Source organism: Gigantopelta aegis, chromosome 4 (genome assembly GCF_016097555.1).
Source record: "Gigantopelta aegis isolate Gae_Host chromosome 4, Gae_host_genome, whole genome shotgun sequence".
NCBI lineage: Eukaryota > Metazoa > Mollusca > Gastropoda > Neomphalida > Peltospiridae > Gigantopelta > Gigantopelta aegis.
Genome location: NC_054702.1, coordinates 104,645,945 through 104,659,127, shown reverse-complemented (window position 1 = coordinate 104,659,127; position 13,183 = coordinate 104,645,945). Strand labels below are relative to the sequence as shown.

The 13,183-nt window shown below is 33.7% G+C and overlaps 1 protein-coding gene across 4 annotated transcripts in view; it reads right to left on the bottom strand.

Moving 5' to 3' along the window:
• LOC121371656 (hypoxia-inducible factor 1-alpha-like) overlaps positions 1 to 13,183 on the bottom strand; it is a 188,245-nt gene that overhangs the window by 18,015 nt on the left and 157,047 nt on the right. For all 4 annotated transcript variants that reach the window (XM_041497704.1, XM_041497706.1, XM_041497705.1 and 1 more), the window contains 2 exons: positions 5,739 to 5,923; positions 518 to 624 (listed from right to left, as the gene is read on the bottom strand). In XM_041497704.1, the coding sequence (XP_041353638.1) occupies positions 518 to 624; positions 5,739 to 5,923 (292 nt within the window). The remainder of the gene's footprint in view (positions 1 to 517; positions 625 to 5,738; positions 5,924 to 13,183) is intronic.

Genomic DNA, 13,183 nt, shown 5'->3' with positions numbered 1-13,183 from the left:
AATGAATGAATGAAAGAATGAATGAATGAATGAATGTATGAACGAATGAGAAAACAGATGAATGAATAAATGTGGGAATGGATGGACAGACTGACGAATAGACATGGGATTAAAAAAAGACAATCTAGTTAGTCACTGGATGACAGACTGAATGAACTTAAGAATATAATTAGCAATACTGTCACATCTACATTTACTTCATAGAAACAAAACTTACCTCGAGGTCCCCACAGAACTCATAATATACAAAAAACCTCATACAGCTAATGAGAATTACTGTGTTTAAAAAACAACATAAAAATTCACAACCAGCTGCAGAAAGAACAAACATACATAAAACATTTTCATAGATAAGACGAGTAAATGTGACTGGACAGTCAGGTGTTGTGAACTTATCGTAACCCATATATTTTCACACCTTGATACACTGCACAAGTTAACTCATGAGCTATGCCCAAGATTCTCTGTTAACTGTACACTGAAGCATTGCACACAGTATGTATATATATATACTCACACGTGGAATGGCAGCTTTGAATCTTTTGAGCATCCAAGGGATTGTGGAAATAGTAAGCTGTTCTGCCGATCACTTCACGTGGTTCGTAACCAATCAGGGTAATGATTCTGAAAACAAACACAAGGTCAGATAATCTCAATAACGTCTACTTTCACATGAACTGCTGCTTTACACAAGGTAATCGCAAAAACAGCTGCAGCTATTCTTCGGCTGTTAGCTGTAATGTGTATGTATGAAATGTTTTGTTTTAATGATACGATGTAACAAACATAAATGGAGGAGGAGGGAAAAAAGAAACATCATCTTTATTGGCCAAGATAACAATTTATATATAACATTCTCTGTACCATGAATGTATCATTTATATTTTCAAAAGGTAAGTGGCACAAACAGTATTTATTAACAAAATTATATTTTTAAAAAGTTTATTTTGTTTAATGACACCACTAGAGCACATTGAATTATTAATCATCAGCTACTGGATGTAAAACATTTGGTAATTTTGACATATAGTTTAATAAAGGAAACCCACATTTTTCCATTAGTAGCAAGTGATCTTTTATATGCACCATCCAATAGACATACCACGGCCTTTGATATACCAGTAGTGGTGCACTGGCTGGAGCGAGAAATAGCCGACCACACATCAAACTACATCCCACCCCTAAAATTATATTAAGTCCCCATCATTTATATTCAATAACAGAATAAAAACAGTGATTATTTAAATAAGCTTTTTAAAATACAACATAAAATTGTATGCTAAAATGACACAACTATTCCTCGGCGGAAAAAGTGGAACATTTTGTAGGGTCTTAAAAATAATTATATTTATTTCTGACACAAAATTTTAAAAATACAACAACATGAAAGTTTGTGTTAAAATGACACAATTATTCCTCAGGGATGAGACTGGAAAAAGATATGGAATGAGGTCTTAAAAAGTCTGGGTTTATTCTGTTAGCTTTTTATCAAAGAACAAGCACACAAACAGGTAGTACTATAAGTAAAGAGAACCAACCACACACCAGTTGTTTTTCCATGTTATTTATTGCACGTGTTTATAGTGTGCAAGAACATTATACCACAAGACTGCATAGTAGTCGAGTGGTATAAATCTTGCTCACTATAAACGAGTACAATAAATAAGATGCGAAAACAACTGGTGTGTGGTTCTGCATTTACTGCATACCTCCTTTGTATATCAGGATTAACAATAGTTAAATTAAATAACACAACTTATTTCATCTGGAAAGTTAGTTGAATTTTGTGGAATTGACAGAATGCTGAGCATCCTGGCTAGATACACAATGTTCTCTTTAATTATAGATGAAACTATAATATATTTATCAAAAACAACTCAGCATTTCAATACCAAAGTATTAATAAAAATATGCATTTTAATGTGTGCATGTAGGTTCTACCATAATGCATTATTTTGGTTAGCACTAGGACATTCGATCAATCTCCCTTGCATTATACACCATGTGTTATAAACTTCAAGTCATGCTTCCCTACTAGCTGAATGAGCATGATTTAATGGTGGATATACCCGGTATTGTCCTCACAAACATTACATTAATTTGAGAGGAGGGGCGTGGGGCTTCAAAGGAAGTCCTTTGTGGAAGGTTAGACATTAGTGTAGTTGTAATAAACAACATGCAAAAATGATAACAGAAAAAAATACAATCTTTTTTTTAAAGTTTAACATTAGTGGGACAGGTTAGAAGAAAAACTTACCTATCAACCAAGTGGGTTATGAGTGAATCCGTAACTGGCATATAAAAATCTCAAAACAACCTGAATGTAACACTAGGTTATCATAATACCATTAATATATCCATTTCTCTTCATATGCTTTCAAGCTAGATGTATGCCGGCCACACATACTACTGCTGTCTATTGAGTATCAAAATAACAACAAACATATGACAGGCCTGGTAGTCAAAATCCCTGTTAAAGGAAGCTATTCACCGTCATTCATGGCTTTATATAAAAATTTCCATTCAATAGACTAAGCCAGTAACCTGAAACATTGCCCTGCTTGGCAATTGTATTGATGTATAATTTTACGACGTGCAATAACAGTGACACTAATTCCGACAGAGAAAGGTGATCTGATATTTCGCCATCCCACAACAAATAAACCCATGTAGTATGTGTGCCGATACTTCACAGTCGCTTTATGGAAAATGGATGACACGAAAGAGGTGGTTTGATTTCTAAATCTTTTACAAAACAAGCATGTGATCTTGTAGAAATGATAATTTCCAGTGTTCGATATATATTTGAGAAAGTCACTAGTCCGCACAGAAGCTTTGGCTAGTGCCCTGTGTATTATAGGTAATACAGTGGACAGTTTCCATCAGCTCAGAACACAAAATCACCAGCCGGGACTGAGGGCCAGTGGATTTGTTAAACTCTGTAATTTCAATCATTTTTAATTTATGTTTGTGATATATTCAGATAAGGTTCAAGTACAATGTCCTGGGCACAAACTTTATTATTTGGGCTGTCTGATTAATGGATAATTATTAGTGATTATAAACAAAGAAAACAATGTGAAACACACACTGCTTTGAAAACCCCCAGTGAGGAGAGTGATTAATTGCTCCAAACACTTAAGTTTATGGGGAGCCATTTAAGAGGTTATTTTTGTTTAAATTCACATGCTAAGGGGAGCTAAACGTTACTCTCCTTGAACTAGTTTTAGGGGTGTGATGGGGAGTGAGAGTGATAGCTCCCCTAAAATGGTGGTCTAGTAGTGGCAACACATTGTTACAGACCCATTAAAATTCACATTGAGTAGAGCCAGTACTGAGACGTGAACTCAGGAGCTATCAGCCTTAATGGCAAAGGCTTAACCACTAGGCCACCAACACGGCTTTAGATTGTACCGACGTCAAGGCGATAAACATAGTGCCCAAAATACATATACCCAAAATAATCATGCCAAAATTAAACATAAACATATTGGCCTTTTTTTCAAAACATCTAACCACTGAAATATCGAGTTTTAATTGAATTAAAATAACTTGAAAGGGCATTTCTGAAAATTCACAACTAGAGCTGCAGAAGTTGTTACTAACATTACAGCAATAAAATGACCTCACTGTTCTCAGAAAAGAAAAAAACAAATCCACACTTAGCACCCAACACTGGCGTAGAAAATGGGGGGGGGGAGGGAGGCACAAGATGGGCATGTGCCCCCCCCCACCTTTTCAGATATTTTGCTTTATAGTTGCTTTATAATAGTGTAAAAGTGTGTAAACATAAAAGTGTGCCCCCCCCCCCCCCCCCCCCTTTTTGGCACCTTCCTATGCCACTGCAAATTAGTAACATCTAAAGCCCAGTGACCAAGGCAGGTTGAAATTATCATACGAGTTGAGAGAGGACGGGACAACATTAAAGAACAAAGTGAATGAATTCTCTGTGGCGATGATGAGCCAGAAAAATAAAAGCCGGTTTTGACTTAAACACCTGTCACTACATGTACATATATTTTCAATGCTTGAATGCCTGCATTTAAGAAAAACAAGTTTCATAGATGCGGCCCGATGTTGTTAACACCCAAGCACCAAGATTACATCAGCAACTGGGTGTCAAACAAAGCCATGCACTGTAACAGCATAAATATCGGTAGGTCACAACCTTACTGATGGAATTGTTTTCAATGTTTGTTTTTTAAACATTTACAATTTTAAAAAAAAAATGAATGAATGAATAAATGAATGTTTAACAACACCCCAACCCTTTAAAAAAAATGTCCTCCCATCCCAAGCCATCACGTGTATGTGATAATTTCTTAAAGAATCAATCCTCTAAGTTATTTATAACATTCAAAATTTAGGACAAAAGTTTCAATTTATTTTCCCAATGAAACCAATCCATTGTGGTGTAACGCAGATTTACGCAGTTGGTTGGTAGGTCCACTTATCACATAAATACTACAGTATACATACAACATAAGCCCATGATATAAGTCAGTTATTACCTAGACAAAACCATGCAGTTTATACACTTACAAATTAGATAGCAACAACTAACAATAATCCCACAAGAAACTGGATGACATTGTGCTGAGTGGTTTCAAGTTACTGTCATAATGTTTCAGTGAGAAAATTTAATCTTTGCACACAGTTATGTATAAACAAAATTTTAAATTGATACAAAAATAATCATAGTTTAAAGCTAATCAATCCTAATTCATGTCTGAGGCTTTGCAGCACTACTTATTAAATAAGCTTGACTAATACAGATTAACAGTTTTAAACCGTTGACTGGTATTTTATATATTAAAAGAATACGTCAAATACACACACAAAATTGATGTTGAAAGAAACTAGGAAACATAGTTGAAAAACAATTAGGTTGTACAACAATTAGTTTTTTTCATGATTCCTTTAATAGCCCAGTTTTCACCCGGAAAGGTGAGTGATCGCTCCCACTCCACTCCACACTTGCCTTGGAAGTTGTAGGAAAGTGACAAACTGTTCGCATTGCAGTAATACAGACCTTGCTTTTTAAGATGCGCGGGTGCGATCGTGCTCATACAGTGCACGTAATTTCAATCAAACAAGTGTGAAAAACAGCGCATGTTACACTCAACAAATGGCACACATAAAATAGATGTGTATATTTATTTCCACTGTTTACAAAAATCAACAGTTTTCATAGCTCATTTAGCTGATAGGAAGGTCCTTTTATTAAAACAATAAACATTTAAAACATGGCAGTGGCTTCCATGCAGTCGTTAAACTGGTATTTCTCTTTGTTGAACAAATCGGGAAATACTGGTTTAATAGACAGTTTTGTAGACATACCAGTCAAAATCCAATCCGAGCTATGCTGCCTATTTTATTTATTTTGGAGAGTGATTTTTTACTGGCCTTAGCATATTGAGGAGTGTCATTTTCCACTCGCCTACAATTTTCAAAAACCAAGGACTGAGTAATATTTTTAATGCATTTTATTAAAAACTTCATCTGATTATTCACCTAGCACCATTTCAGGACAGTGATCTTCAGCTTACCTTAATTTTGGTCGTGACGAATCCGGTTTTTATGAGTATTAGTGGTAGAAACAACAATTTGCAAATAATAAAAAAAAAAAAAAAAAAAAAAATCTTCAGACAAGATGGCAAACACAATGCAGACCACAACAGAAAGTAGTTAGTGAAGTAAATAAATAAACTAAACTGCAGATAAGTATTTTTAAATACCTGGGGTCGCAGAAAGTGAATTTCATATCCAGGTCATGCCTGCTCATGAACATGTTGCCATCAAGCCGTATCTCCAGTATGGAGTTGGTCTGTACTGGGCGGCACACACACGTCATACCCTCAACAGAATAACCTCGCGGTTTGGCCGACTGGATGATTTTCAGATGTCCCGACCACTGGACCAACTAAAATAGACAAAGAGTCAAGTAAACAACCAGCCTTAAAACAAACAGTGGTAAGATATAATTATGTTATCGTGTCTGCAAAAAAGATAACAAATGTAGTGTGACATCATTCATACAATTTATTTTTGCATTTACCTTAGTTTGACACCAAATAACCAATGTATATTTTTCATGCTGAGGTATCATTTAACATTCATTCATTCATTCATTTCATTTCATTCGAAACACATATTAAAATGATGTCATGTGGACTTGTAATGTAGCACATGTTTGGGTACCTTTTTGTTGGAAATATCATTAATATGTAAGCATTTATATACATTACATCCAATGAAAAACAAGTGTCTGTTAGCTGTTTATTTTATTTTAGTGACAAAATGATACCGTGACAATATTTTAATTCCTTGAAAGACTATGATAAACCTATTTACATGCCAACTCTTTTATAAACTGAGGTAAATCTTATTGTTATTTTATGTTGAAGATTTCAATCATCTTTACCTTTTTGTTTTACAGATGCAGTACTTAAAAAAACTTGCTATCATTAATTGTGTTTGTATTTTACATCAGTAAATAATGTTTTGATATGGTGTGGTAAGATTATCAGTTTATTAAAACTGTAGTTGTGTTTGTATTTTACATTAGTACATGATGAGTTGAGATTGTAGCTGAAGATATACATATAGATGACTTTTTGCTTAGTGTGAACAAGGGGTGGGACGTAACCCAGTGGTAAAGTGTCTGCTTGATGGGTGGGCGGTCTGGGATCTATCCCAGTTTGTGGGCCCATTGGATTATTTTACAATCCAGCCAGTGCACCACGACTGGTATATCTAAAATCGTGGTATGTGCTATCCCATCTGTCGGATAGTGCATATAAAAGATCCGTTGCTACTAATCAATGTAGCGGGTTTCCTTTCTAAAACTATATGTGAATATAACCAAATGTTTGACATCCAACAGCCGATGTGCTCTAGTGGTGTTGTTAAACAAAACAAAGTTTAACTTTAGCGGCGTGTGAACATGGATTAAACATGATGAGCGATGTGCACTGCCAAATAAAAATGGTTCTCTGTGGCCATAGTCTTCATTAAACTTTCACTGAAACAAATGAGTCTGCTGTGACATAAAACATTACTTTGTTTACATTAGTTTGGTACTAACTTGAGTCAGGTTTTTACTAATTTGACCAACGAAAAAAGAAAATCCATGAGGCTATAATGCTTGGCAGTCCGATTTAACTGAATGGCAGAAAATTCAGTCAAGTCATACCTGCAGGGGCTTAGCTGATGTAAATGTGATGTGTAAGTAATGGATGATGAAGCCAGGAATATGCTAGAGGTTTCAGGGGTATGCTAGAGGTTTCAGGGGTATGCTAGAGGTTTCAGGGGTATGCTAGAGGTTTCAGGTTTCAGGGGTATGCTAGAGGTTTCAGGAATATGCTAGAGGTTTCAGGAATATGCTAGAGGTTTCAGGGGTATGCTACAGGTTTCAGGGGTATGCTAGAGGTTTCAGGAATATGCTAGAGGTTTCAGGGATATGCTAGAGATTTCAGGAATATGCTAGAGGTTTCAGGAATATGCTAGAAGTTTCAGGGGTATGCTAGAGGTTTCAGGAATATGCTACAGGTTAAAGGAATATGCTACAGGTTTCAGGGGTATGCTACAGGTTTCAGGTGTATGCTACAGGTTTCAGGAATATGCTACAGGTTTCAGGGGTATGCTACAGGTTTCAGGAAAATGCTAGAGGTTTCAGGAATATGCTACAGGTTTCAGGGGTATGCTAGAGGTTTCAGGAATATGCTAGAGGTTTCAGGAATATGCTACAGGTTTCAGAAATATGCTACAGGTTTCAGGGATATGCTAGAGGTTTCAGGAATATGCTACAGGTTTCAGGGGTATGCATGGCTCAGCTGCTTTTGTTTTATTTCACAACTGATATGCAAGCTGGTGAATAGTTGAATCAGTGGTGGCGATAACATGTGACCCAAAATATCTCCTGAAGAATTAAATAAATACTAACTATTAAATAACTCAAAGTGCACTTTCAACAATAAAATTATAAAGTTTAACCTTTTTTTTTTAATCAATATTTTATATTTTTAGTATTTAATAGTCAAACTGCTCACATTTTGTTAGTGAAAATGTAAATCAGTCCATTTAAGTTCTGGACAGATTAAAAAAAAATTAGTAGAAGACATTTCATCGACTTGTATTGTGGGTTGAATGCAAGACAAAAAACAGCAGACAAGGGAACAAATATTATGCATTCTTTAATTGTTTATTTGTTTGGCCTTTTTAGTTTTGTTGTAAAAACAACTTTGTGAAAGTAAAGTTCATTCAAGTTAAAACCACTGTAGATAAATCTCCAAACAACTACATAATCAACAGTTCCACCAAATGCTGTAACCTTGAATGTACACCCACGATTCAGAGACTATAACTCCTGCAAGAAAACTTCGGTTACTAGATACCTCAACTTACAAGCATGCTGACTTTGCAAAAAACCTCAACAAATCCCCAAAAACCTCAACGTTTCTGTAAGATACATGAAAGACACATTTACACATTTGTACAGTTCCGTTCAGAAGCAGAAAGATCAGAAGCTAAATAGAAGATACAAAACTAATCATGAACTTTTTGCGTCTGTCCAAAAAAACATAACTCAGTATCTCTACAGTATATACTCTGACAGCTTTTGTGAGCAACACACATAGCGTCCCAAATATTACCTTAAGTAAATTCTTTACCACACACTGATGTGATGATGAGAGTTAAAGCACCAACATTAGTTCTACCTAGAAAGACACCTTATACGTACTTCTGTCTAGTGTTGGAGTAACCAAAACTTTGAGTAACCAATACTTTGTACATACATTTGAAGTGTTAGTATTGGTTAATATTTCATATAAAGTCCAACCAACATTTATCTAGTTATATAATTTTGTAAATCAGAGTAGTTTTAGACATAAATGTCAAGTGTTATGTCCTAAATAAAAAGGTGTATGTTACATACAAAGGCCAGCAAATATTTATGTACTGGTAGTGATATACTTTTGTTGTTCTGAGTAGTTTTATATGAACATGAACAGATAACTAAATTTAATCCAGGAATACTATTTTGAAGATCATACAAGTTTTATTTTATAAAATAGCTGGTGTACTACAGATAAAGTCCAAACAAGATTAGAATCTTTTATGATATACTAATGTGGGATATAGCTATTTTACCTAGGGTACATAATAAATAAATACAAATATAGGCTTGCCTAATTCCTGACATCAAATTATATATCCAAGAGTGGAAGTCCTTTCCCACAATGTACTTTTTTTTTTTTTCTACCATGATATTCATGAAAATTTTAAATTTAACATCACGAAGCTAAATTTTTGGTATAGTATCATATGCAGTTATTTGTTTTGACAATACCAGTGTATAATGCCCAATGTTTAACAGCCAAATTGAGTACCTAGTATAAAATCCTTGTCATTTGATATTTATAACTTTTAATAATTCATTACATGCATTTACAAATATGATTTTAAATGTTTTAAATGTCCCAGTATTTCCACTCAAGTATTTGTATCTTCATTTTTAACCACAATGTCTGAGGATTTATTACTTCTATATCTCAAGTCACTAGCAGACGATGTTTACAAACAGTAAAGGTCAAATGGCTATTCAAGACAGATTTATGGTCTTCATGCATGAAATATATGTCTTACACATCTAGGGATGGGGGAATATTCAGTTACATGTTTTTGTAAATAAGAGTACATTTGGAAACAATCTTGAGTGTTAATTTTTTAACTGGTTTGGCTGGATTACTGGTTTACCAGGTTTAGTCTAGAATTACATTTGTATAATATTAGATTTTAACTTCAAATAAAGCTTTTCTTAAAGAAACACCATCGTTAGTGATAGCTGATCTTAAATAGAGGATAATAAACGAGTTACCAGTTATTATCAAATGTATGTCCCGAGTGAAATAATTTTCAGTTGTCACGAGCTTTAGCTTTATTCTGCTTTCAAATCTATAATGAATTGCATTAAAATGACATTTTCGTGATGACGTCATATTTAGTACTGACAAAGTCATTGGTTTGTAAGCGTCAAATTGTCCAATAGTATTGTTCGTTAGACCAATGCAGAATATTTCTCACTGAGAAAATATGGAAAATATTTTCCCTGTTATGAGTGACCGCTGGGGTAATAAAGACAATTACTGCACAGCACACTATAGGATAACACATCAAAACACTAGACGTTTGACCTGAGTATATACTGCAATTTTTTTGTGTAGTTCCATATATTTAATATTAAAAAAAAAAAAAATAATAATAAAATATAAAATACATGTTGTAATTTAGGAAAAAAATTATACCTTTCAATTTATTTTAAAAGACACTTCCTTGTTTGTTTAGTTGTCATGTAACATAATGTAATCATATATCTTTAGTAAAAATGGTTTCTTTTGAATATTAGCATCTGAACAAAACAAACAAATCTAAAAGGTTTAGCTTAATAAACCAATAATAAGAAAGTATATTTTGCTTAACAACATGACTAGAGCACATTTATTAATAATTAATCATCACCTATTCAAAGTCAAAGATGTGGAAATTCAAACAGGTAGTCTTCAAACAAAAACTGCTATATTTTTCCACTAGCAGCAAAGGTTCTTTTATATGCACTTTCCAACAAACAGGACAGCACATGCCATTATGGGCTTTGATGATGTCCCAGTTGTGGTGCACTGGTTGGAACAGAACCAAGAAGGAGAAGACATGAGCATTCCACACAATACTTCTGAGGAACACTCTTTACTTTGACGTTACAACCTCATAATTAATAGGCTTCAGCAATATCCTGGGGTAACCAAAGATCCAAAATGGAAACCTATTCTTTTTGCATGTTTTCCACAACTCCGTAACATATCTCTATTTGGTAATGATTTCCCCCAATTGTGCTTAAAACATGTAAAAAAATCTATTTTGGAAAGACTGTATCATTGCATTCCGTGACTTCTCGTTATTAATTAATGTTTCATCTTTTGAAGACTTTTTATCAGAGCCAATTTTTTATAATTCCAATATAAAAATTAACAGTAAATCTTTTTAAAAAAAGAAATGGCTTGGGAAAGGTGTATCTCAAATCTGTGATCTTGTTGATGAGTACGGCAACTTTTTAACTTTAACCACATTTAATAATTTATACAAATTAAATGCATCTTTTTTAGAGTATCAAGGAGTTATTAACTCACTTACGGCTTACCTTAGGAAGACGAAACTGAATATAATAGAAACAAATATTCCTTTAGATGATTCTCCTGTTCAAAGAAAACTTTGTTCTATCAGAAATGGCTCGAAACTATATTATTACACACTTGTAACTTCTGAAAAGCCAAATTCTGCAATATCAAAATGGCAAAATTATTTTATTTCAGACCTTAATTGGCACACTATTTATTTAAAACCATTTGTAACCATGCAAGGAATAAAACTTAGATGGTTCCAATATAGAATACTTCATAGAATATTAACTACTAATAGTTTCACATATAAATTAAAGTTAATTGACAGTGAAACGTGTACATTTTGTCATGAAGGAAAATAATCTATAGTGCATTTATTTTGGGAATGTAAAATTGTTCAGAACTTTTGGAATGATCATTTAAATTGGTTATCAAACTCATGTAAGCATATATGTAATTTAAAGCTTTCTCTTGAGCTAGTGATATTTGGATGTAAAGATAATATTAAAACAGATAATGTTTTTGACCTGCTACTATTATTAGCTAAATATTTTATATATAAATGTAAAGTGCAAAGGGTCCAATTAAATATTATACATTTCCAAAACGAAGCTAAACAAAGATATAAAGTAGAAAAATGTATTTATCTTAGTAAGAACAATCTTAATAAATTCTTCACCAAGTGGTCAGTGTATTATTCTCTCTTTGAACAAACCTCATTTTTGTAACTTTCCTTGTGCATCATCTTGTTCCCAGCGGGCCACGCATTAATAATGTAGATACATACATATGTATATGTATGTGTGTGTATGTGTGTATATGTATGTGTATATATGTGTATATATCATGTGCGTATTTTAAATATTTATGTATGTCGTTCATAGAATGGAAAAGGATGAAAGTGTGTTTTTGGTTTTTTTGCGTGAGAAAAAGATAAATGGATAGCTACATTGATTAGATATGTAGAGAGAGAGAGAGAGAGAGAGAGAGAGAGAGAGAGAGAGAGAGAGAGAGAGAGAGAGAGAGAGAGAGAGAGAGAGAGAGAGAGAGAGAGAGAGAGAGAGAGAGAGAGAGAGAGGTGGAGATGGAGAGGGGTGGGGTGATGTGAGGTGGGGTTTGCAAGCCAGTACCCTAAAGTATTATATTATGTTGTTTTATTATTTTTATGTACACAACCCATGTTTTACCCTTGGCATGTGTTGTTCTAATTGTAAACAAGGGGCTGGCAATAAAACTTGTAAAAAAAAAATAATAATAATAATAATCTATCAAAAAAAAAAAAAAAAAATAATAATAATAATAAAAATCCTGGGGTAATAAACTGATCTGCTAATGACATTTGCAGAAACTAATTATGATAACGGTAATACTAACAGTGGTAACTGTGGGGTTAACACTCAAAGACTCTTCTCACAGTCAGATTTATGACACCAAGATTTCATACTTGACCAATACATGTTTCAATAATGGCTACTAGTTTCACAAAATGATGGAAATATATCTAGGGCAAATTTACAAAGCCTGTTTTTGTTTTACATACATTATTGATGCTGAAACACTTGTGTTTCGAAAAAACAGATTGTGTAAATTCGGCACATCATGTTTAAGTTGTCTCAGTAGTTTACGTAATGAAAATATAAATTACCATGCAGAAAATAAAGTTAATGAACAGACTAATAGATAACTGAGTAAAAAACTACAACATTTATGACGTAAAATTTGGAGAGAAGCAGAAACAAAGCAGAAGATTTCTTCTTAATATATTAAATTGTAAATAGCTATTTCAGATCTAATTTTGAACATGAACTTTCTTTGTCTCTATACATGGACTGAGTCTGCATTTCCTTTCTAATAATCATACACAACTGAACGGTTTTTCTTCAGCTATGTGGGTGGATCAGTGGTTAAACCTAGACTCAACACACGTATTACCAACGAGTGGTTCCCAGCTGTCCACTCAATATGGCATAATCGAAATAAAAAACAGGAAATTAGTTGAATTTCCA